The sequence below is a fragment of the Drosophila elegans genome, unplaced genomic scaffold (assembly GCF_018152505.1).
Source record: "Drosophila elegans isolate 14027-0461.03 unplaced genomic scaffold, ASM1815250v1 contig_208, whole genome shotgun sequence".
Classification (NCBI taxonomy): domain Eukaryota; kingdom Metazoa; phylum Arthropoda; class Insecta; order Diptera; family Drosophilidae; genus Drosophila; species Drosophila elegans.
In genome coordinates this window covers 5,792,954-5,818,545 of record NW_024545578.1, presented here as the reverse complement: position 1 = coordinate 5,818,545, position 25,592 = coordinate 5,792,954, and the positions used below count along the sequence as shown (strand labels likewise).

The following is a 25,592-nucleotide window of genomic DNA, read 5'->3' as shown; positions in this document are numbered from 1 at the left end:
CACATTGCATTTCGCGAAAAAAACAAGCAGACGTAATTTTTCACAGGGCGAGGCATTGTGAAAAAATCCAATTGCACACATTTTGAGGAGTATTTATCAACCGAAAGTATTCGAGGGACATGGGCGACTCCCTGGAGAACCCCGATACATCGGTGGATCCGGTCGTGAACCTGTCCATTGCGAATTACGATGCATTTGCCAACTACCTTCGCAAGGCGGTGACCATTTTGCTGCCGGAGGAGGATGTGGTTCCCGCATCGCTGAATAACGCTCTGGACGATCCCATCAACCAGGACACCATCCGGAAGTTCCTTTCCGATCCCCAGGTGCAGGCGCTCTACGTCCAACGTAATTGCATCAAAGGTAGGATCACAATTTATGCCCCGTTGGCAGAGAAAACTTGCGTGAAAAAAGTGCAGCCATTTGCACAAAATGGCGTCGCTTCGGCAGAGATAAAAAGTTGGCAAGCTTCTTAAGTGCTCGCTTTGCAGTTGGGGAAGTGAAAATTAAAGTTTCTTATGGTTAAAATGAGTCACAATTAGGTATGCTAGCTGAATACGCAACCAGTTTGTTAAAAATCAATGCGGCAGATGTTTTTGTTTGAATTCCAATCAGAACGTAGGTTCTGGTTCGGTGAGCGAAGTTCGGATACCCTAAAATTTTCTAACGGGAAAAATAAATTGAAAGAATTAGTCCCCAATTGGATGTTATAGTTTAAAACATTTCAAGTGATAACAAGATTATCTAGTATTCTGAAAATAAGAGGGTTTTGAAACTCAAAATTAACATAAAAACAAGTGCCATGATATTAAAACATTTAGATGAACAGAAAATATCAATGGTTTGATTAACATTGAATTCTTTTTCTAGTAAAACAATAAATTTGTAATACAACATTTGATTGTTTGTACGAACAATATATTTAGATCACAAAAAAAGTTAGTGGCAAACTGCAGAACAAATCAACATGCCTCATTCTAGGGTATAAAAACAAGTTTTTGTGCATGACGTCAGCCCATCTGACTCACTCCGATACCGATATGCCGATAACAACGGCTAAGCGATAACTGCAAACAGCTGAGTTGCCGGTTTGCCGGCTTCGTTTTGTTTACAAACAATTTGCAACCGGAAAACAGATGCCGGCTGTGAAGCAACAAGTTTTGTTTACGGAAACGACCTTGGAGGCTGCGCACACCTTCCACTGGCTCGGTGACTTTGGGGACGCAACAACGACATTGACATTGACCGAAGGCAGTGCCAATGGCAATGGCAAATGGCAATGGCACTGGGAATCGGCTTTGGCATTGGCATTGGCAGCGGGGCCATTTGCGTGGGAGCAATGACATCGCCAAGGTCCAGCCTTGAGCACACGAATTTTGAAGGTTTTTCCCTTGGCCGCTGATTTTCCGGAGGTCGACGCCTTGACAATGAAATTATGTCAGTGCCGTGGCATTGAGCTCCAATGCCAAATGGGCCACACGGAAAGTGGGTGAGGGGTAATTGTGTGGCCAGTCATGCGTTGCTTTATGTGATTGGTGGAGAATGAGGTGTCCTTACAATGTTATATGGGTAATTATTTTTATTGCGTTTTTCTGGATTAAAGTCTTAAGTTTTTGTATGCTATCAGTACTATAGCTATACCCTTAATAATTCTTAAAAATCTTGACTCATTAATTTTGTTATTTTTGATTTTAAAAAAAAATGTAACTCAGTATACACATTTTAACGAGTTACACTTTATCTCTGGGATTATATACATTTTGGGATTTTTAAGATATGAACAAATTGCCAAAACATTTGTTTTTACAAATACATTATCTGTTGTTTAGCCAAATTAAAATAGGTGTACCTTAAATATCCACAATAATCTTATACAACTCTAAATAGACTTGTAATCATTACCCCCAATTTCCACTTTCCAGAGGACGATACCGAGCAGCCGGCGGAGGGAGAGGAGGAAAAGGAGCAGGTAACCTACCAGATCAGCAACGATGTCCACTTTACCAACAGCCGGATGGCCTCGCTGGCCTGCATCAAGCGCGGCGTGGTGGTGGAGGCGGACAAGTCCATCCATTCGCAGCTGCGGCTGATCAACTTCTCGGACGGATCACCCTACGAGACGCTGCACGCGTTCATCAGCAAGTCCCTGGCGCCCTACTTCAAGTCGTACGTGAAAGAGTCGGGACGCGCTGATCGCGATGGCGACAAGATGGCTCCCTCCGTGGAGAAGAAGTTGGCCGAGTTGGAGATGGGGCTGCTGCACCTGCAGCAGAACATCGACATACCGGAGATCACGCTGACGGCCCACCAGACCGTCAACAATGTGATCCGCAAGTGCTCGGAGGAGAACCGCAAGGCCAAGGTGGCCGACTTTGGCGACAAGGTGGAGGACTCCTCCTTCCTGAACCAGCTGCAGACCGGCGTGAACCGCTGGATCACCGAGATCAAGAAGGTGACCAAGCTGAACCGAGATCCCGGTTCGGGAACCGCTTTGCAGGTGAGATAAAGCAAAGGAAAACCTTTAAAATTCGAAACTCAAAAGTGAACTCCCCTTCTTTGAATAGGAAATCTCCTTCTGGCTGAATCTGGAGCGTGCCCTGTATCGCATTCAGGAAAAGCGCGAGTCGCCAGAGGTGGCTCTCACCTTGGACATTCTGAAGCATGGAAAGCGTTTCCATGCCACCGTTTCTTTTGACACGGATACCGGCTTAAAACAGGCCCTGGCCACGGTAGCCGATTACAATCCCTTGATGAAGGATTTCCCGATCAATGATCTGCTCAGCGCCACTGAGCTGGAGAAGATTCGACCTGCCGTGCAGCAGATCTTCTCGCATCTGCGCAAGGTACGCAACACCAAGTACCCCATCCAGCGGTGCCTCAAGCTCATCGAGGCCATCTCGCGGGATCTGTCGCAGCAGCTGCTCAAGGTGCTGGGCACCCGGCGACTGATGCACATCCCTTTTGATGAATTCGAGCGCGTGATGAACCAGTGCTTCGAGATATTCAGCTGCTGGGATGATGAGTACGACAAGCTGCAGGGATTGCTGCGCGACATTGTGAAGAAGAAGCGCGATGAGCACCTCAAGATGGTGTGGCGCGTCTCGCCGGCTCACAAGAAGCTGCAGACCCGCATGGAGCACATGCGCAAGTTCCGCCGTCAGCATGAGCAGCTGCGCACCGTCATCCTGCGCGTTCTGCGGCCCAACAAGCCCGCTGTTAGCGATGACGTGAACGCCGCGGAAACCAAGCAACCTTACAGCTTGGATGCTGCCGATGCCAATGCCATCGAAGAGGTGAACCTGGCCTACGAGAACGTCAAGGAGGTGGACTGCCTGGACATCACCAAGGAGGGATCCGAGGCTTGGGAGGCGGCTGTCAAGCGATATGAGGAGAAAATTGGTAATTATAATATATACTATTTATATAAACAAAAATTAAATGGTTATTTCCATCCACAGATCGCGTGGAGACCCGCATCACGGCGCATCTACGCGACCAGCTTGGTACGGCCAAGAATGCCAACGAGATGTTCCGCATCTTCTCGCGCTTCAATGCACTTTTTGTGCGTCCGCACATCCGTGGCGCCATTAGGGAGTACCAAACGCAGCTGATTCAGCGCGTAAAGGACGACATCGAGGCGCTGCACGAGAAGTTCAAGGTGCAGTATCCGCTGAGCAAGAGCTGTCGCTTGTCCTCGGTGCGCGATCTGCCGCCGGTGGCTGGCTCCATCATCTGGGCCCGCCAGATCGACAACCAGCTGACGATGTACTTGAAGCGCGTCGAGGATGTGCTCGGCAAGGGCTGGGAGACGCACATCGAGGGCCAGAAGCTAAAGGCCGACGGCGATAGCTTCCGAGCCAAGCTTTCCATCTCGGATGTGTTCCATGACTGGGCCCGCAAGGTGCAGGAGCGCAACTTTGGCAGCACTGGACGCATCTTTACCATCGAGTCCACACGTTCTCGCATTGGACGTGGTAATGTGCTGCGTTTGAGGGTCAACTTTCTGCCGGAGATTATCACGCTGGCGAAGGAGGTGCGCAACATCAAGAATCTGGGATTCAGGTATGGCTTTAGATTCCCCTTTTTAGTTTAAATATTAACATAATATATATTTTCAGAGTTCCACTGACCATTGTGAACAAGGCGCATCAGGCCAACCAGATTTATCCGTATGCTATTTCCCTAATTGAGAGTGTTCGCACCTACGAACGCACTTTGGAGAAGGTGAGATTCGCTCCTTGAAGGCTGTTATTAGACGAATTGCAAAAGATTACGTGGCTTAAAGATTGAAAACAGAGTGTAATCCATGACAATTTGTCTAATAACAGCCTTACATTTCGTTGTACACCTCTATGCCCAGCTCTTACACTTTACAAAGTCACACTTGTCACTGTTCCACCATCACAAGATGTCACCGTTGCTCTATTCTCTTGCATTGCTTTGTTCCTGGCGTGCAGCTTGAATTTTGCTATCCACCATACTTTGAACACTCCACATAATCACCTTAGTCTTAGACACGAGAACCGCTCTTAAACTAAACCAACCGAACAACCAACCAACCTTTCTTTCATGCAGCTTAATAATAGGAGTCTAGCACAAAATTCAGTATTCAAGGTAGTGTCGTTTGTCCCCTCGAAGTTTGTTTACTCCGTAATCCGTGTATTGCAACCACTATTTTGTTTCCTAGTTTAGTTTGTTCAACTCCCGCATGCCAAAGAAAGTATCTAGATGTGATTTGTGTTTGAGACTTAAACTAACTGAAGATTGTATCTTAAACAGATTGAAGATCGTGCTAGCATTGTGCCACTCGTGGCAGGACTGCGTAAGGATGTCCTAAACTTGGTGTCCGAGGGAATCGGTCTTATTTGGGAGTCCTACAAGCTGGATCCTTATGTTCTACGCCTGTCGGAGTGTGTGACCCAGTTCCAGGAGAAGGTAATGCTTTCCTACTAAACTATTAACCAGTTTTATAGATTCTAATCATACTTTTTTAATCCCGAAAAGGTCGATGACTTGCTGGTTGTGGAGGAACAGCTGGATGTGGACGTGCGCTCGCTGGAGACTTGTCCATACAGTGCCGCCACGTTTGTGGAGATTCTTTCCAAGATTCAGCATGCCGTGGACGACCTCTCGCTGCGTCAGTACTCCAACTTGAGCGTGTGGGTAACGCGACTGGACGAGGAGGTGGAGAAGAAGCTGGCCCACCGTTTGCAGGCGGGAATCCAGGCCTGGTCGGAGGCCCTGACCGGCAACAAAAAGGAGGTGGACACCTCCATGGACACCGATGCGCCGGCCCAGCCCACGCACAAGCTGGGCGGAGAGCCGCAGATTCAGAATGCCGTGCACGAGATTCGCATCACCAACCAGCAGATGTATCTGTATCCATCCATCGAGGAAGCCCGCTTCCAGATAATGCAGCAGTTCTTCGCCTGGCAGGCGATCGTCACCTCGCAAGTGCGTCTGCAGAGCACCCGCTACCAGGTGGGCCTGGAGAAGCCCGTCTCGCAGACGTACCGCAACCTGTTGACCAAGCTGCCGGAGGGCAAGGTGCTGGAGAACGCCTACGGAGCCATCGAGCACAAGGTGGGCGAGGTGCGCAACTACGTGGACGAGTGGCTGCGCTACCAGAGCCTGTGGGATCTGCAGGCGGACATGCTGTACGGCCGGTTGGGTGAGGATGTGAACTTGTGGATCAAGTGCTTGAACGACATCAAGCAGTCGCGCACCACCTTCGACACGTCGGACACGCGGCGGGCGTACGGACCCATCATCATTGACTACGCCAAGGTGCAGGCCAAGGTCACCCTGAAGTACGATTCGTGGCACAAGGAGGCACTGGGCAAGTTTGGAACCCTGCTGGGCACCGAGATGACCAGCTTCCACGGCAAGGTGTCCAAGTCGCGCACCGACCTGGAGATGCAGAGCATCGAGGCGGCCAGCACATCGGATGCGGTGAGCTTCATCACCTACGTGCAGTCGCTGAAGAAGGACATGATTGCCTGGGACAAGCAGGTGGAGGTGTTCAGGGAGGCGCAGCGGATTTTGGAGCGTCAACGCTTCCAGTTCCCCAACAACTGGCTGCATGTGGACAACATCGAGGGTGAGTGGTCGGCCTTCAACGAGATCATCAAGCGCAAGGACACGGCCATCCAGACGCAGGTGGCCAGCCTGCAGGCCAAGATCGTGGCCGAGGACAAGGCCGTGGAGACGCGCACCGTGGACTTCCTCAACGACTGGGAGAAGACCAAGCCCACGGGCGGCAAGATCCGGCCGGACGATGCGCTGCAGCAGCTGCAGATCTTCGAGAGCAAGTACTCGCGCCTCAAGGAGGAGCGCGACAATGTGGTCAAGGCCAAGGAGGCCCTGGAGCTGCAGGAGTCGGCGGTGCCGAACAACAGTGCCGAGCGCATGAACGTGGCCCTCGAGGAGTTGCAGGACCTGCGCGGCGTCTGGAGCGAGCTCTCCAAGGTCTGGACCCAAATCGACGAGACGCGCGAGAAGCCCTGGCTGTCGGTGCAGCCACGCAAGCTGCGCCAGCAGCTGGAGGCCATGATGGCCCAGCTGAAGGAGCTGCCCGCCCGCCTGCGCATGTACGAGTCGTACGAGTACGTGAAGAAGCTGATCCAGAGCTACATCAAGGTGAACATGCTGATTGTGGAGCTCAAGTCGGATGCCCTGAAGGAGCGCCACTGGAAGCAGCTGACCAAGCAGCTGCGCGTCAACTGGGTCATCTCCGATCTCTCGCTGGGCCAAGTGTGGGACGTGAATCTGCAGAAGAACGAGGGCGTGGTCAAGGACATCATCCTGGTGGCCCAGGGCGAGATGGCACTGGAGGAGTTCCTCAAGCAGGTGCGCGAGTCGTGGCAGAACTACGAGCTGGACCTGATCAACTACCAGAACAAGTGCCGCATCATCCGCGGCTGGGACGATCTGTTCAACAAGGTGAAGGAGCACATCAACTCGGTGGCCGCCATGAAGCTGTCGCCCTACTACAAGGTCTTCGAGGAGGAGGCCCTCACCTGGGAGGAGAAGCTGAACAGGATCAACGCTCTGTTCGATGTGTGGATCGATGTGCAGCGACGTTGGGTCTACTTGGAGGGCATCTTCTCGGGCAGCGCCGACATCAAGACACTCTTGCCGGTGGAAACCTCGCGCTTCCAGAGCATCAGCTCCGAGTTCCTTGGCCTGATGAAGAAGGTCACCAAATCGCCAAAGGTCATGGATGTGCTCAACATTCCCGCGGTGCAAAGATCGCTGGAGCGTCTGGCCGATTTGCTGGGCAAGATCCAGAAGGCGCTGGGCGAGTATCTGGAGCGCGAGAGAACCTCTTTCCCGCGCTTCTACTTCGTGGGAGACGAGGATCTGCTGGAGATCATTGGCAACAGCAAGAACATTGCCCGTCTGCAGAAGCATTTCAAGAAAATGTTTGCCGGCGTAGCTGCCATTCTGTTGAACGAGGAGAACAACGTGATTTTGGGTATCTCATCCCGCGAAGGCGAGGAGGTGCACTTCATCAACCCAGTGTCCACGGTGGAGCATCCCAAGATCAACGAGTGGCTGTCGCTGGTGGAGAAGCAGATGCGCTTCACCTTGGCCTCGCTTCTGGCCCAGGCTGTGCAGGATATCAAGCAGTTCCGCGATGGCAAGATCGATCCACAGGTAAGCCACATTTGTATACCCCTTACTCGTAGAGTGAAAGGGTATATTGTATTCGTTGAAAAGTATGTAACAGGTAGAAGGAAGCGTTTCCGACCTTATAAAGTATATATATTCTTGATCAGGATAAATAGCCGAGTCGATTTAATAATGTTCATCTGTCTGTCCGTCTGTATGAACTTCGAGATTATTATTACTAACCCCCACAAATCGTGAAACACTAAACACCTCTGTAACGGCACTATGAGACATGTTAGAACGTAGGTATTGGATTCTGTGTGTGGGCTTCGATTATATTTATCAGTAGACACTAACATTTTCAAAATCGAGCTATTATTTCAAAAGTTATTAGAGCTCTGCCGCATCTCTGCCACTGCTCAGCAGATGAGAGAAAGCAGCAGATGAGAGAGAGCAGCAGATTTGAGAGAGCAGCAGATGAGAGAGAGAGAGTAAAAGAGAGAGCGAGGTGCTGCACGCTCTTAGCTTTTATTGTTGGCTATGCAGTCCGATAGATGGCTCCACCTAGACTCGGATTGTTTTGCGGGAAAATATTTAGCTTGAAATTTGTTAGCTGATAAACGGGTACCTAAATTACCATTAATTTTCTAAATTACTAATCCAACTTTCTATTTAACCCATAGGCCTACATGGAGTGGTGTGACAAATACCAGGCGCAGATTGTTGTCCTGGCCGCCCAGATCCTCTGGTCGGAGGATGTGGAGGCAGCCCTGCAGCAGGCCTCCGAGAACAACAACTCCAAGCCGATGCAGCGTGTGCTGGGCAACGTGGAGAGCACTCTGAACGTGCTGGCCGACTCTGTGCTGCAGGAGCAGCCTCCGCTGCGTCGCCGCAAGCTGGAGCACCTGATCAACGAGTTTGTGCACAAGCGAACGGTGACCAGAAGACTACTCAACAACGGCGTAACCTCGCCCAAGTCCTTCCAGTGGCTGTGCGAGATGCGTTTCTACTTCGATCCCCGGCAGACGGAGGTGCTGCAGCAGCTGACCATCCACATGGCCAATGCCCGATTCTTCTACGGATTCGAGTACTTGGGTGTGCAGGATCGCCTGGTGCAGACGCCACTCACGGATCGCTGCTACCTGACCATGACCCAGGCCCTGGAGTCGCGTCTGGGAGGCTCACCCTTCGGACCCGCGGGCACGGGTAAGACGGAGTCGGTCAAGGCGCTGGGCAACCAACTGGGACGCTTCGTGTTGGTCTTCAATTGCGACGAGACCTTCGACTTCCAGGCCATGGGCCGCATCTTTGTGGGTCTCTGCCAGGTGGGAGCCTGGGGCTGCTTCGACGAGTTCAATCGACTGGAGGAGCGCATGCTGTCCGCCTGCTCGCAGCAGATCCAGACCATTCAGGAGGCGCTGAAGTACGAGATGGACAGCAACAAGGAGAGCATCACCGTCGAGCTGGTGGGCAAGCAGGTGCGCGTCTCGCCGGACATGGCCATCTTCATCACCATGAATCCGGGCTATGCCGGCCGCTCCAATCTGCCGGACAATCTGAAGAAGCTCTTCCGCTCGCTGGCCATGACCACGCCGGATCGCCAGCTCATTGCCGAGGTTATGCTGTTCTCGCAGGGCTTCCGTTCGGCCGAGAAGCTGGCCTGCAAGATCGTGCCCTTCTTCAAGCTCTGCGACGAGCAGCTGTCCAACCAGAGCCACTACGACTTTGGGCTGCGTGCCCTCAAGTCCGTGCTCATCTCGGCCGGCAATGTGAAGCGGGATCGCATCATGAAGATCAAGGAGCAGATGCGCCAACGTGGCGACGAGAACATCGACGAGGCTTCGGTGGCCGAGAACCTGCCCGAGCAGGAGATCCTCATCCAGTCGGTGTGCGAGACCATGGTGCCCAAGCTGGTGGCCGAGGACATTCCTCTGCTGTTCTCCCTCCTCAGCGACGTCTTCCCCAACGTGGGCTACACGCGGGCGGAGATGAAGGGTCTGAAGGAGGAGATCCGCAAGGTGTGCCAGGAGGACTACCTGGTCTGTGGCGAGGGCGACGAGCAGGGCGCTGCCTGGATGGAGAAGGTAAGGGCTACGTTTTGTTACTTTTCAGTGGATCGATTTGTGTGGGAGAAAAGAAAGGGGGTTGAAAAGTAATCCTTGAACCTTGCATTGCAACTCTGCTTTGGAGACTTTATTTCCAACATCAACTTTCATCTTAAGCTGAAGTATATATACCCTTGCAGCTATTGCAAAAATGATATATTCTTTAAAATTTCATCATCTAAATTTCGATATATAAGCGCGTTTGTTTAAAAACATTGAAGCTATGATGATTTTCAGCTATATTACATCAGCTATATGACATCGTTTTCCTATTCCTATCAAATTAAATACTTTATAGAGTATGAAATTTCTGACTAAAATTATAATACCCTCTGCAAGGGTATACAAATAGTACAAATTAAAATCCCTCAATTAAAATTCAGTGTTTAGTGTATCTGATTACTTTTACCCTTTTGTTTCCATTCAAAATCGATGCACCCAATTGGACATGGATTCGCATTGTGATCCACTTCATAACCATTCGCTTTACACATGCTTACTAACCGTCAGGGACTCGGCTCCACCTGGGTGGACAAAGTAACTAATTCTCGAGGGGTGTTTTGTCCAAGTGCTAATACCATGTTCCATTTACCAGGTGCTGCAACTGTACCAGATCTCCAACCTGAACCATGGACTCATGATGGTGGGTCCATCGGGATCCGGCAAGTCCACCGCTTGGAAGACTCTCTTGAAGGCACTCGAACGCTTCGAGGGCGTCGAGGGCGTGGCCCATGTGATCGATCCCAAGGCCATTTCCAAGGAGGCGCTCTACGGTGTCCTGGATCCGAACACGCGTGAGTGGACCGACGGCCTGTTCACCCACATTCTGCGCAAGATCATCGACAATGTGCGCGGCGAGATCAACAAGCGGCAATGGATCATCTTCGACGGCGACGTGGATCCCGAGTGGGTGGAGAACCTCAACTCGGTGCTGGACGACAACAAGCTGCTCACCCTGCCCAACGGCGAGCGTCTCTCGCTGCCGCCCAACGTGCGTGTGATGTTCGAGGTGCAGGACTTGAAGTTCGCCACCTTGGCCACCGTGTCGCGATGCGGCATGGTGTGGTTCTCGGAGGATGTGCTCTCCACCGAGATGATATTCGAGAACTATCTGTCGCGTTTGCGCAGCATTCCCCTGGAGGATGGCGACGAGGACTTTGTGGGCGTCATCAAGCCATCGAAGGACAAGGAGGAGGAGGTGTCACCCTCGCTGCAGGTGCAGCGTGACATTGCCATGCTGCTGCTGCCCTTCTTCTCGGCCGATGGCATTGTGGTGCGCACCTTGGAGTACGCCATGGACCAGGAGCACATCATGGACTTCACCCGCTTGCGGGCCCTCAGCTCCCTCTTCTCCATGCTGAATCAGGCGGCCCGCAATGTGCTCACCTTCAATGCACAGCATCCGGACTTCCCCTGCTCCGCTGATCAGCTGGAGCACTACATACCCAAGGCATTGGTCTACTCTGTGCTCTGGTCTTTTGCCGGCGATGCCAAGCTCAAGGTGCGCACCGATCTGGGTGACTTTGTGCGCAGTGTGACCACGGTGCCACTGCCAGGGGCAGCCGGTGCGCCGATCATCGACTTTGAGGTCAACATGAGTGGCGATTGGGTGCCGTGGAGCAACAAGGTGCCCGTGATCGAGGTGGAGACCCACAAGGTGGCCTCTCCGGACATTGTGGTGCCCACGCTGGACACTGTGCGCCACGAGTCGCTGCTCTACACGTGGCTGGCCGAGCACAAGCCCTTGGGTGAGTTTAGATTACCCCTTTTTAATGCAATGCAGTATTGCAATCTTACATTTGCCATCCCTTAGTGCTCTGTGGACCACCTGGTTCCGGCAAGACCATGACGCTGTTCTCGGCCCTGCGCGCCCTGCCCGACATGGAGGTGGTGGGCCTGAACTTCTCCTCGGCCACCACGCCGGAGCTGCTGCTGAAGACGTTCGACCACTACTGCGAGTACCGGAAGACGCCCAACGGCGTGGTCCTCTCGCCCGTGCAGATTGGCAAGTGGCTGGTGCTGTTCTGCGATGAGATCAACCTGCCGGACATGGACAGCTATGGCACGCAGCGGGTGATCTCGTTCCTGCGCCAACTGGTGGAGCACAAGGGCTTCTACAGGGCCAGCGACCAGGCGTGGGTCTCGCTGGAGCGCATTCAGTTCGTGGGCGCCTGCAATCCGCCCACTGATCCCGGTCGCAAGCCGCTGTCGCATCGCTTCCTGCGCCACGTGCCCATCATCTATGTGGACTATCCGGGCGAGACTTCGCTGAAGCAGATCTACGGCACCTTCTCGCGCGCCATGCTGCGCCTGATGCCCGCACTTCGTGGCTATGCGGAGCCACTGACCAACGCCATGGTGGAGTTCTACTTGGCCTCGCAGGATCGCTTCACGCAGGACATGCAGCCGCACTACGTCTACTCGCCGCGTGAGATGACCCGCTGGGTGCGCGGCATTTGCGAGGCCATCCGACCGCTGGACTCGCTGCCGGTGGAGGGACTGGTGCGCCTCTGGGCCCACGAGGCGCTGCGCCTGTTCCAGGACCGACTGGTGGACGACTCGGAGCGGAGGTGGACGAACGAGAACATCGATCTGGTGGGCCAGAAACACTTCCCCGGCATCAACCAGGAGGAGGCGCTGCAGCGGCCGATCCTCTACAGCAACTGGCTGAGCAAGGACTACATGCCAGTGAATCGCGAGGAGCTGCGCGACTATGTGCGCGCCCGCCTGAAGGTCTTCTACGAGGAGGAGCTCGACGTGCCGCTCGTCCTCTTCGACGAGGTGCTCGACCATGTGCTGCGCATCGATCGCATCTTCCGCCAGCCGCAGGGTCACCTGCTGCTCATCGGCGTGTCGGGAGCGGGCAAGACCACGCTATCGCGCTTTGTGGCCTGGATGAACGGGCTGTCCATCTTCCAGATCAAGGTGCACAACAAGTACACCGGCGAGGACTTTGACGAAGATCTGCGCTCCGTGCTGCGCCGCTCGGGCTGCAAGGACGAGAAGATCGCCTTCATCCTGGACGAGTCGAATGTGCTGGACTCGGGCTTCCTGGAGCGCATGAACACGCTGCTGGCCAACGGCGAGGTGCCCGGCCTGTTCGAGGGCGACGAGTACACCACCCTGATGACGCAGTGCAAGGAGGGCGCCCAGCGCGAGGGCCTCATGCTGGACTCCAGCGACGAGCTGTACAAGTGGTTCACGCAGCAGGTGATGCGCAACCTGCACGTGGTCTTCACCATGAACCCCTCCACCGATGGACTTAAGGATCGCGCGGCCACCTCGCCGGCCCTGTTCAATCGCTGTGTGCTCAACTGGTTCGGCGACTGGTCGGACTCGGCCCTGTTCCAGGTGGGCAAGGAGTTCACCACGCGCGTCGACCTGGAGAAGCCCAACTGGCATGCCCCCGACTTCTTCCCCTCCGTCTGCCCCCTGGTGCCGGCCAATCCCAGCCATCGCGACGCGGTGATCAACTCGTGTGTGTACGTCCACCAGACGCTGCACCAGGCCAACGCGCGGCTGGCCAAGCGTGGCGGCCGCACCATGGCCGTGACGCCACGTCACTACCTCGACTTCATCCACCACTTTGTCAAGCTGTACAACGAGAAGCGCAGTGATCTGGAGGAACAGCAGCTGCATCTCAACGTGGGTCTCAACAAGATCGCCGAAACCGTGGAGCAGGTGGAGGAGATGCAAAAGTCGCTGGCCGTCAAGAAGCAGGAGCTGCAGTCCAAGAACGAGGCCGCCAATGCCAAGCTCAAGCAGATGTTCCAGGACCAGCAGGAGGCGGAGAAGAAGAAGATCCAGTCGCAGGAGATCCAGATCCGTCTGGCCGATCAAACCGTGAAGATCGAGGAGAAGCGCAAGGATGTGATGGCCGATTTGGCCCAGGTGGAACCGGCCGTTATCGATGCCCAAGCAGGTGAGTCCATCGGGCTAAAATGTCGCAAAGGGCGGGCACTTAAGTTAGTTTTTATAATAAGTTACCTAAAGATAAAACAAGATTGGCATTGGGTGATGTATATATCATTCAAATAGCAGTCTTGATATATACTTGTATATGGCTCACCTGTTTTATGATTTTGACCCACCAATCCACCATCGCAACTCCGACAGCCGTTAGCTCGATCAAAAAAAAACACCTGGCCGAGGTGCGGTCGATGGCCAATCCACCGGCCGTGGTCAAACTGGCCCTGGAGTCGGTCTGCGAGCTGCTCAACGAGAGTGCCGCCGACTGGAAGGCCATTAGGGGCATCCTCGTTAAAGACAGCTTCATCTCCTCGATCGTTAACTTGGAGACTGACAAGATCACGTACGCAACCCAACTCTTTCTCTCTTTCTCTCAAGCATCACGATATCATCTATAGCACTTCACTCCATTGAATCCTAATCAGCGAGCGTCTAAAACCGATTAAACCCTGTGGGCGGATCCGTCGATCCTTGTCATTTGAATATAATCTCCATTCGTATACTACACCCATAACTACAATATATACTCAATATACATATACAAGCAAACACCAAAGCATACGCAATGCACTGGCCAACTCAACTTATCATAACCTCTAACCCTCCTTTGATATCCTTTTATATTAGGATATGTGATGTGATGTATGTATGATGTGTAAAAAAGTTGTCTCTTTTGTGTGTGTGTGTGTGAAACTAAGGACAAACATTTGAATGGTGAATTTAGTTATCATAGGTTTTGTTTAGTTCGGCTCGCCGAATTCTTTGTACTCTTGCAGAGAATTTTTATAAAACAAAAAAAAAAAAAAAAAAAAAAAAATTATTAATTATTAAGAAAATTTAAATTAATGTTCTGTAAAATTAGTTTAGTTGAAAAGCTGATCAGAACAATAAATTTTCTTCTTTCTCTTGACTAGATACAAAAAAAAAAAAAAAAAAAAAAAAAAACAGTTCAAAATCTCATGTTACATATTAACAATTCATTTTCTTTATTAAATATTTTTTTTTGTTCTTCAAACGACATTTAACTTTGCAAGAGTACAAACTATTGTATTTTTAACCAGCTGTCGTAACCCCGATTCAGAACCAGGTGCAATGAGCCGGATCGGTCTTTAGTAATTAACTAGATGGTAACCTAGCCTAGTCTTATAACAATGGATAAGTGCAACGTTGTGCTCAAACCGTATATTAATTCTGATCCCCCATGTTAACCAACCAAACAACCAACCAACCAATCAACTACTAAATCGACGATGAGCAGCGGTCAAGTCGATCCGCAAGCAACAGCTCGTTGAGGTGCGAACCATGGCTAATCCGCCGTCGGTGGTCAAATTGGCTCTCGAATCGATTTGTTTGCTGCTGGGCGAAAATGCGACCGATTGGAAATCGATCCGGGCCGTGATCATGCGCGAAAATTTCATAAATTCAATTGTATCTAACTTCGGTACCGAGAACATAACGTAAGCATGATTCAAATTATTACCAACACACCCATTTTTTTTTGTTCTTGTTGATGTTTTTTTTGATGTTATGCCATAGTTCTTGTGTGTAGAAATTGGTTTTTATTTGAGTTTGTTGTTACTTTCTATGTAGTTTTATTAGTTTGAGTTTGAATTGTTTAAGCCAAGCTGCCTTATGGTTTGTAAATATTGAAACTTTCTAATGATTCAACTGAATTTTCATCTAACTTTGGTAATTGGCTCTAACTTTTGTTTGATTCCCTTTGGTTTTGGTCAAATTTAAGGCTGTTTCATAGTTATCCTACTGCTTTGCTTGCTTGATTCATTCAATTAACTCACTAAACTGGGGGTTCGATTGGTTATTAATATAAAATATGTATTAAAACAGCGACGATGTGCGCGAGAAGATGAAGTCCAAGTATCTGAGCAATCCGGACTATAACTTTGAGAAGGTGAATCGCGCCAGTATGGCCTGTGGTCCCATGGTGAAATGGGCCATTGCTCAGGTGAGATTTATTTGAATTCGAACCTAAATCCTTCTTAAACAATAACAAACAATTCCCAAAACAGATTGAGTACGCTGACATGCTGAAGCGCGTGGAGCCGCTGCGCGAGGAGCTGCGCTCCCTGGAGGAGCAGGCCGATGTCAATCTGGCCAGTGCCAAGGAGACCAAGGACTTGGTGGAGCAGCTGGAGCGCAGCATTGCCGCCTACAAGGAGGAGTACGCGCAGCTCATTTCGCAGGCTCAGGCCATCAAGACGGACCTGGAGAACGTCCAGGCCAAGGTGGATCGCTCCATTGCCCTGCTCAAGAGTCTGAACATCGAGCGCGAGCGCTGGGAGTCCACCAGCGAGACCTTCAAGTCCCAGATGTCCACCATTGTGGGCGACGTGCTGCTCTCGGCCGCCTTCATCGCCTACGGCGGCTACTTCGACCAGCACTATCGGTTGAACCTCTTCACCACCTGGTCGCAGCACCTGCAGGCGGCCAGCATTCAGTACCGGGCGGACATCGCCCGCACCGAGTACCTGTCCAATCCGGACGAGCGACTGCGCTGGCAGGCCAACGCCCTGCCCACCGATGACCTGTGCACGGAGAACGCCATCATGCTGAAGCGCTTCAACCGCTATCCGCTGATCATCGATCCCTCGGGTCAGGCCACCACCTTCCTGCTCAACGAGTACGCGGGCAAGAAGATCACGAAGACCTCCTTCCTGGACGACTCGTTCCGCAAGAACCTGGAGTCGGCGCTGCGCTTCGGCAATCCGCTGCTGGTCCAGGATGTCGAGAACTACGATCCCATACTCAATCCGGTGCTGAATCGCGAACTGCGACGCACTGGCGGTCGAGTGTTGATCACCCTGGGCGATCAGGACATCGATTTGTCGCCATCGTTCGTCATCTTCCTGTCCACACGTGATCCCACTGTGGAATTCCCGCCCGACATCTGCTCCCGGGTGACGTTCGTGAACTTTACGGTGACGAGGAGCTCGCTGCAGTCGCAGTGCCTCAACCAGGTGCTCAAGGCCGAGCGGCCGGACATCGACGAGAAGCGTTCCGATCTGCTGAAGCTGCAGGGCGAGTTCCGGCTGCGACTGCGCCAGCTGGAGAAGAGCCTGCTGCAGGCGCTGAACGATGCGAAGGGCAAGATACTGGACGACGACTCGGTGATCACCACGCTGGAGACGCTCAAGAAGGAGGCCTACGACATCAACCAGAAGGTGGACGAGACGGACAAGGTGATAGCCGAGATCGAGACGGTGTCGCAGCAGTACCTTCCGCTCTCGGTGGCCTGCAGCAACATCTACTTCACCATGGACAGCCTCAACCAGGTGCACTTCCTCTACCAGTACTCGCTCAAGATGTTCCTCGACATCTTCTCCACGGTGCTCTACAACAACGCCAAGCTCGAGGGCCGCACCGATCACTCCGAGCGCCTGGGCATCGTCACTCGCGATCTCTTCCAGGTCTGCTACGAGCGGGTGGCCCGCGGCATGATCCACAACGATCGCCTCACCTTCGCCCTGCTCATGTGCAAGATCCATTTGAAGGGCACCGCCGAGTCCAACCTCGATGCCGAGTTCAACTTCTTCCTGCGCAGCCGCGAGGGTCTGCTGGCCAATCCCACCCAGGTGGATGGTCTCTCCGCCGAGCAGATCGAGGGTGTCAACCGCCTGGCCACCCGGCTGCCCATCTTCAGGCGGCTGCTCGAGAAGGTGCGCTCCATGCCCGAGCTGGGTGCCTGGCTGCAGCAGAGCTCGCCGGAGCAGGTGGTGCCCCAGCTGTGGGACGAGTCCAAGGCCCTCACGCCCATTGCCAGTTCCGTGCATCAGCTGCTGCTCATCCAGGCCTTCCGGCCGGATCGCGTCATTGCCGCCGCCCACAATGTGGTGAACAGTGTGCTGGGCGAGGACTTCATGCCCAATGCCGAGCAGGAGCTGGACTTTGCCGCCGTGGTGGACAAGCAGCTGAACTGCAACACGCCGGCCCTGCTGTGCTCGGTGCCCGGCTTCGATGCCTCCGGACGGGTGGACGACTTGGCCGCGGAGCAGAACAAGCAGATATCCAGCATTGCCATCGGCTCGGCCGAGGGATTCAACCAGGCGGAGCGGGCCATCAACATGGCCTGCAAGACGGGTCGCTGGGTGCTGCTGAAGAACGTCCACCTGGCGCCCCAGTGGCTGGTGCAGCTGGAGAAGAAGATGCACTCGCTGCAGCCGCACTCCGCCTTCCGGCTCTTCCTCACCATGGAGATTAATCCCAAGGTGCCTGTCAACCTATTGCGTGCTGGTCGCATCTTTGTGTTCGAGCCACCGCCAGGCATTCGGGCCAATCTGCTGCGCACCTTCTCCACGGTGCCGGCGGCGCGCATGATGAAGACGCCCAGTGAGCGGGCACGTCTGTACTTCCTGCTCGCCTGGTTCCATGCCATCGTCCAGGAGCGACTGCGTTATGTGCCCCTCGGATGGGCCAAGAAGTACGAGTTCAACGAGTCGGATCTGCGGGTCGCCTGCGACACACTGGACACGTGGATCGACACCACGGCCATGGGTCGCACCAATCTGCCGCCGGAGAAGGTGCCCTGGGATGCCCTGGTGACGCTGCTCTCGCAGTCCATTTACGGCGGCAAGATCGACAACGACTTCGACCAGCGCCTGCTGACCTCGTTCCTCAAGAAGCTCTTCACCGCCCGCAGCTTCGAGGCGGACTTCGCCCTGGTGGCCAACGTGGATGGAGCCTCTGGGGGATTGCGTCACATCACCATGCCCGATGGCACGCGTCGCGATCACTTCCTGAAGTGGATCGAGAACCTCACGGACCGCCAGACGCCGTCGTGGCTCGGCCTGCCCAACAATGCGGAGAAGGTGCTGCTGACCACACGCGGCACCGACCTGGTCAGCAAGCTGCTCAAGATGCAGCAGCTGGAGGACGACGACGAGCTGGCCTACAGCGTGGAGGATCAGTCGGAGCAGTCGGCAGCGGGACGCGGCGAGGATGGACGCCCGTCGTGGATGAAGGCGCTCCACAACTCGGCCACCGCCTGGCTGGAGCTGCTGCCGAAGAGCCTGCAGGTGCTCAAGCGAACGGTGGAGAACATCAAGGATCCGCTGTATCGCTACTTCGAGCGCGAGGTGACCAGTGGGTCGCGGCTGCTGCAGACGGTAATCCTGGACCTGCAGGACGTGGTGCTGATCTGCCAGGGCGAGAAGAAGCAAACCAACCACCACCGTTCCATGCTCTCCGAGCTGGTGCGCGGCATCATACCGAAGGGCTGGAAGCGGTACACCGTGCCCGCCGGCTGCACCGTCATCCAGTGGATCACCGACTTCAGCAACCGAGTGCAGCAGCTGCAGAAGGTGTCGCAGCTGGTGTCGCAGGCCGGCGCCAAGGAGCTGCAGGGATTCCCCGTCTGGCTGGGCGGCCTCCTCAATCCGGAGGCCTACATCACGGCCACCCGGCAGTGTGTGGCCCAGGCGAACAGCTGGTCGCTGGAGGAGCTCGCCCTCGAGGTGACCATCACGGATGCGGGCCTCAAGACCGACCAGAAGGACTGCTGCTTCGGCGTCACAGGGCTGAAGCTGCAGGGCGCCCAGTGCAAGAACAACGAGCTGCTGCTGGCCTCCACCATCATGATGGATCTGCCCGTGACCATCCTCAAGTGGATGAAGTGAGTGTGCGATGGATATACTATATATATCTTTATTAATTGTTGTGTTTTTTGCATTAGGATCTCCTCGGAGCCGCGCATCAGCAAGTTGACGTTGCCCGTTTACCTCAACTCCACCCGCACGGAGCTGCTCTTCACCGTGGACTTGGCCGTGGCCGCTGGACAGGATTCGCACAGCTTCTACGAACGAGGCGTGGCAGTTCTGACCTCCACTGCCTTGAACTAAGGGCCCATACTCTACTACACCACTATATACTACTCCCAGTAATCCTTTAATCAACTGCTTCTTGCGTTCAAAATACTCCAAGTATAACAAAGTTCTTAAAGTGTTTCAAAGAAAGTATCTGTCTAACTATCGGATATGAATGCTTATTTTATACATAATTACTCAATGAATGATTTAAAATTAGTAATCATAACTAATTTATTACTTTGAAAGTGTTTATTGAAGTCTATTACAGTGAAAATAATATTTAAAACGTTTAACGTTTATCTTTCTCTTGCTCATTAAAAGCTAATGTTGTTTTGAGTAGTCTATTCATTTTTTAAAAGTGTTTAATGAAGTCTATTAAATTAAAAATAATATTTAAAACGTTTATCTTGCTCCTGCTCACTAAAATCTGTAATTTTTTTGAGTAGTCTATTAATTAGAAAATACTATGCAAAACCTTAAAAATTTATACATTTTTTTTATTTTAACTTGCTTGCTTTTTGAAATCCGTAACTATTTTATGAATACCTTACTTATTGAAAAGTCTGCTTAACCTATAACCTTAAGGCTTCCCCAAATATATTCATACTTATAGCAACCCCAGCCAGATCTTTCCATTGGATGAACTCCAGATGTTGCCGTTTTTTCGGCCAGTTCAATGGCTGGCGAGCTGCCTGCGTGGCTTCCACATGCCCGGGAAGACCTTCCCCCAGCAGCGTGGCGAAACTTCCTTAGTTCTGGTGGACGAGGCGCGTCGCTTCATCCAGGATTGCCTGATGCGCGTTGGAGTTCCGGCCGCCAAGGTGCGCTGCATCAGCGAGTTCCTGGTGGTGGCCGACTATCGCGGCAACTTTGGCCACGGACTCAATCGCCTGGATGTCTACCTGGATGACCTGCAGCGGGGACACGCCAGAGTGGATGCGGAACCCACGGTACTCAGTGAAACACTGGCCACCGCCCATGTGAGCGGTAACTCCGCCCTGGGCGTCCTGGTGGGCAACTTCTGCATGGATCTGGCGGTGCAGAAGGCCCAGAGTGCAGGCATTGGCTTCGTGGTGGCCAAGGAGTCGCATCACTTCGGCATGGCCAGCTGGTATGCATTCCGTGCCGCTGTCCAGGGATTGGCTGGCCTGGTGATGTCCAATGCGGCCCCAACGATGATGGCTCCGCACACCAAGTCGGCCAGCATTGGCGCCAATTGCCTGGCCTTCTGTGTGAGGGGCAGGGATCGCCACTTTGTGCTCGACATGGCGGCCAGCGTGCGGGATATGGGAGCTGTGGAGTGGGCTTGGGCCAATGATGAGTACATACCGCATGGCTGGGCGGCCAACGAGGCGGGTTTCTCCACCATTTTTCCCAATTTGGCGCTGAGGTCACCATTGCTCTACCCCGCTGGAGGCCACAAGGGCTACTGCCTGTCGGCCATGATCGATCTCCTTTGTGGAGTGCTCTCCGGCGCCCAATATGCCACCCGAATTCCCTTGGATCCAAGGCAACCCTCTAATCTTGGCCAGGTATTCATCGCCCTGGACCCTGAATTCTTTGTGCCCAACTTCACGGAGCGACTGGATGACTTTTGTGGCCGCATCCAGGATAGCAAGCCGGCGGAGGAGTCCCAACCCATCCGGCTGCCTGGCGAACTGGAGCGGATGCACATGAACTACGTGGAGGATCTGCGGGCCTTGCCCTATCCGAACTCCCTGTTGACCAAGTACCGGGATGTGGCATCCAAGCTCTGCGTGAAGCCCATCGAGCTGGCCTTCGACCGGTGTCAGTCCAGGAAGAGCTTTTAGTCTTATACTCGTTGAATTTGGGGGAAATTTCAATAAACTAATGTTTTAGTTGGGATGCGGTTCTCACAAAGCGCCATCTATATGTTGAGTTCATAAATAGGGGTTGAATGGGAAGGGTGGGTTTTGCCAGAGGGCGCAGCAATGGGAACAGTTGACCCGTAAATGGGTATGCTTATAAATCTCGCTAGGTGGCGCTTTTCGTTTTAAGTAACCAGTTTCTCTAATTTCAACTGAAATTAAAATTAAATTTAAATTGAAGATTTAAAGAGCTTTTGATAAAGAATCCATTGAACTAAATTATTGTATTGTGTAAATTGTAAATTATAAAAAATGCAATCATAATATAATTATAATATTTCTTTTGGGATTATCTGGGTACTTACATATTTTTTAGCCATAAAAGGAAATAAAAGATTAAAAGTATTATTGAAGACAATGTATTTTTAACAAAAACAATTCAAAATATAACATGTATTATTTAAACTCTTACAATTCTAGCAATCTCAATGGAAAATATTTTAATGGCGTAACACAGGATTTCCAGATGTCATAAAGACTAAAAAATTTCTTTTACTTTCAAAAAGATGTTGATTGGAAATAAATTTCTATGAACCATTAAAAATTGTATATTTATTAATAAATCTACATTTTTTCTAATTGATATTTAAATACTTGAGCAACTTGCTTGTTTGTCAGGTGCCTTAAAATATAATGATATATAAAAAACAATATTTGTTGGATAGCAACTTTAGCTTTTTGACTGTTTAATGCTTTCAAAAGGTTTTAAATTACTATATTTAATATATAGGTGATTTTATATATTATGGTATATAAAAATGCTTTGAAAAGGTTTTAATTTACAATTATTTAAGAAAACGAACTACACCCGCTTGTATGCAGTTCAGACAGACAGGCTCATCTACTATAGAACACTTGAGTGACCAATTACGAGATGCGATAAATACGAGTCAGCGTTCTGGGGGGTTCCCCAGCCGATCTCTCCAGCTCTCTGCATTCAGATTCAGATTCAGGTTCATCATACAGACACTCGGTTGATCGTTAGGCGTGCGAACATAGACTTTCGGTTTCTAGGCGGACTCTGGACCATTTTGGTGCGGTCTGGACGACTGAGAGATGCGCTGCACTCATGTGGCGCTGTGAGCTACTTAAGTGTAATTGCAGTAAATGCTAATTTTTGCCTTCTTGCAAATTATTTGAATTACGAATTGAATCGCAACGAGGTGGACTATAAATGGGACTGCAGATCGAGGCAGCCGTTTCAGAGCGTCGCTGGAAATCACTGCGGAAACATGTCGCTGGGAATCTTTCAACTATTCAGCATTATACTGCTAATGGATCCGGCCGAGGTGATCACCGGTGGTCCACCGCAGTCCAAGGATCTGCCCATCCAGAGTCTGGATGAGTTCCGGCAGAAGTACCTGCTACCTTTGATCTCCTCGGACACCAGAAACTGCAGTCTGAATGCCTGCGAATCGCTGGGCATTGTATCCCAGCTACTAATGCTCATCAATTCGATGCCCAATGGAACGCACAGCACCGCCAGTGATCGGAAACCCTCGAAGCCAAAGCCCAATGGCCATGGCAACGGAGATGTGGGCAGTGGCGAGGTGAGTGCCATGTCCCATTTGGCCAACTTCGATCTGGTGAAGCGGGTGCGGCAGATCGAGAGTCGCCTTCGCTCCGTGGAGCAGCCCGTTTGGCATCTGGCCACTGGCAGCCAGATCGAGTGGAACCACTGCACCTCGGGCGTGTGCCGCTGCAATCCGGACACCAAGAGCTTCACCTGCTGGAACACCAATCTGAAGTCGGTGCCGGTCACCCAGGTCATACCCATGAATATGGTGAATATGTGAGTTGGGTTTATCTTGTTTATCTTAAAAATAGTACCTTTTATGAAATCTCACTTAGCGATCTCTCCCGCAACATCCTGTCCACGCTGCACAAGGACACCTTTCGCGGATTGACAGTCCTCAAGGAGCTGGACATATCACACAATGTGCTGGACTTCCTGCCCTTCGATTTGTTCCAGGATCTTGATAGTTTGCTGGTACTGCGCATTCAAAACAATCAACTGGAGGACATTGACCATCGTACCTTCTGGAAGCTGCGCCATCTGAATATCCTGGATCTGCATAAAAATGAGATTGGCATGCTGCCCGAATCAATATTCTACCACTGCCAGAGGCTCACCGTCATCAATATGTGCGACAATAAGATTCAGAACTTTCCACCCAACCTCCTAAGAGATCAGCTAATGCTCGAGGAACTGGATATGTCGCGGAACAAAATCACTGAATTAATGTCGGGCAGCATACGATTTTTGGGCAAACTAAAGACACTCGATTTTGGATGGAATCAAATATGTGAGAGCTATAATAAATATTATAAAAATGGTTATACAAAGTTAATCCTTCTCCAGCCAAAATACATGATGACTTTTTTGTGGGCCTGAGAAGTCTGCGAACTCTTTCGCTGCACAACAATCGCATATCATCGCTTTCGGCCACCATATTCAATAATCTGGCCAACTTGGTGACCCTCGATTTAACCATGAATCGAATAAGTCATGTGAGAATTACTTAATCTATGATTTTATATTTTTTATTTTATTTTGTTTTTAACAGATTGATGGCCATGCCTTTGTGGAGCTAAGTAACCTTAATGAATTGTTTTTGGGCCAGAACTCCATGTCCAGCATTCCTGCAGATCTTTTCCTGAATGTCAGTGCTCTCACTCGATTGACACTATTCTCCAATAATCTAACCACCTTGGAGGCTGACGATTTTCAGGGCTTGAGTAATCTCAAGATCTTGTTGCTCAACAATAATGTACTCAAAAATTTCGATGCCAGCGCTTTTGAACCGCTTACACAACTGGAAAAACTGTGGGTTACAAAACTCCTTTAACATTTTATATACTTGTATATGCATTGTTTATTTATTTTTATCAGCCGCATTGACTCCAATAAGTTGATGTTCCTGCCCCATGGAGCTCTGCATGGCCTGGAAAAGTTGGTGGCCGTCAAGCTGGACAAGAATCCGTGGCACTGCGACTGTCGAGCCCTCTACTTGGCCAGGTGGATCCGGGAGTTTGTGCTGAAGCTGTGGGATGGCCAGCAGCCCATGTGCCGCGGTCCTGGCGACTTGGGTGGTCACGAGGTGGGTCTGCTGCGGTACGATGACCTCTGTGACGGACAGTGGGCCAGCATGTTGTCCCTGTCACCACGGCTTCCGGTTAGGAAGCATCAAATATCCACGCCAATGAACTACACCGACTACTTCAATCTGTATCTGAAGCACATCTACAATGGCACCACCGACGAGGAGCTCAAGGAGGCCGACATAACCAGCGTGGCCATTAAAAAGGTTCACAATTAAAACAAAATATGAAAATGGGGAGAAAGTAAATGTATTTAACATATAAATTGTCTATCTTTCATAAACACCCTAATAAAATATCCATTAGTGGGCTCATAAGTATTATTATATTTGTATCTAACGAATTCAATTTCTAATGTTTTTATGACCATAATGATTGATAATGTTTATATCAAAGTGCATACTACTTTAACTGCATAATCTTCTCTTAAATGTAGTTATTTTTAAATTAAATGAAACAAAAGCTTAACAGTCTACTCTTAAATATAGATTTTAATTTTATAAGCAACGCTGAGTAACGCTTATTACAATTGCAATAAAAACGTTGTCAGCCTAAATAACTAAACTTTTATGTAAATCAATATTTTATGAAATTATTTTGAAGTTGAAAGTTTAATTAAATAACTAATTAAATTTTGATACCATTTATTTTTGTAAACTTTTCTAAAGTGATTTTGAAAGCTGATGCTTGCACTTATGACAGACATAAAACTTTCACAACCTCTAACACCTCCCATACTCCCATCCAACATATTTGCAAAGTTTTCCACTTATTCTTGTCAAAACAAATTTAAAGTCAATTATGTATTTGCATGGCAGACATTTAGTATTAATTTGCAACCTCATGGGGAATAAACCATCCTTGGGCACCTCTATTTCACTCCGCCTCCAACTTTTTGGCGGACCTAAAATTACGGGCCTGTCTCGGCCTCGCGTGCCGCTTTTTACCGGTGTCTGCGTTTGCGACAAGCTTTTTACCTAACCAATTTATTGCTTCCGCCCGGCGCAGCCTAACTTCGTTCTAGGAGCTATCTGGGGTCCTACTGGGTTCACTAGCTCCGCTCTTGCCGTTTGGCTGCACTGCAAAAAATCATT

The 25,592-nt window shown here is 51.0% G+C and overlaps 3 protein-coding genes across 10 annotated transcripts; all 3 read left to right on the top strand.

The window, feature by feature from the left end:
• The first annotated feature begins 6 nt into the window (after positions 1-6).
• LOC108145826 (dynein heavy chain, cytoplasmic) lies at positions 7-20,128 on the top strand. Of its 8 annotated transcripts, none has more exons than XM_041707972.1 (16): positions 7-363; positions 1,923-2,497; positions 2,565-3,399; positions 3,459-4,062; positions 4,119-4,224; positions 4,576-4,614; positions 4,780-4,935; positions 5,005-7,659; positions 8,298-9,698; positions 10,230-10,256; positions 10,315-11,467; positions 11,533-13,641; positions 14,947-15,145; positions 15,534-15,651; positions 15,716-19,314; positions 19,375-20,128. In XM_041707972.1, exons 1-16 carry the CDS (start codon positions 120-122, stop codon positions 19,538-19,540), a joined length of 13,986 nt encoding a protein of 4,661 aa, XP_041563906.1. In that variant the 5' UTR covers positions 7-119; the 3' UTR covers positions 19,541-20,128. The 8 variants fall into 8 exon arrangements, with proteins under 8 accessions (XP_041563906.1, XP_017126920.2, XP_041563909.1 ...); XM_017271431.2 differs by lacking the exon at positions 14,947-15,145 and adding an exon at positions 13,836-14,031; XM_041707975.1 differs by lacking the exon at positions 4,576-4,614 and having other exon boundaries at positions 8-363.
• Positions 20,129-20,149: 21 nt separating this feature from the next.
• Positions 20,150-21,397, top strand: LOC108145827 (uncharacterized oxidoreductase YjmC). Its single transcript, XM_017271432.2, has one exon. The coding sequence runs from the start codon at positions 20,158-20,160 to the stop codon at positions 21,316-21,318; it is 1,161 nt and encodes a 386-aa protein (XP_017126921.1). The 5' UTR covers positions 20,150-20,157; the 3' UTR covers positions 21,319-21,397.
• Positions 21,398-22,264: 867 nt separating this feature from the next.
• LOC108145725 (leucine-rich repeat-containing protein 15) lies at positions 22,265-24,950 on the top strand. The gene is made up of 5 exons (XM_017271287.2): positions 22,265-23,188; positions 23,248-23,702; positions 23,759-23,907; positions 23,964-24,223; positions 24,290-24,950. Exons 1-5 carry the CDS (start codon positions 22,629-22,631, stop codon positions 24,714-24,716), a joined length of 1,851 nt encoding a protein of 616 aa, XP_017126776.1. The 5' UTR covers positions 22,265-22,628; the 3' UTR covers positions 24,717-24,950.
• Positions 24,951-25,592: the final 642 nt, after the last annotated feature.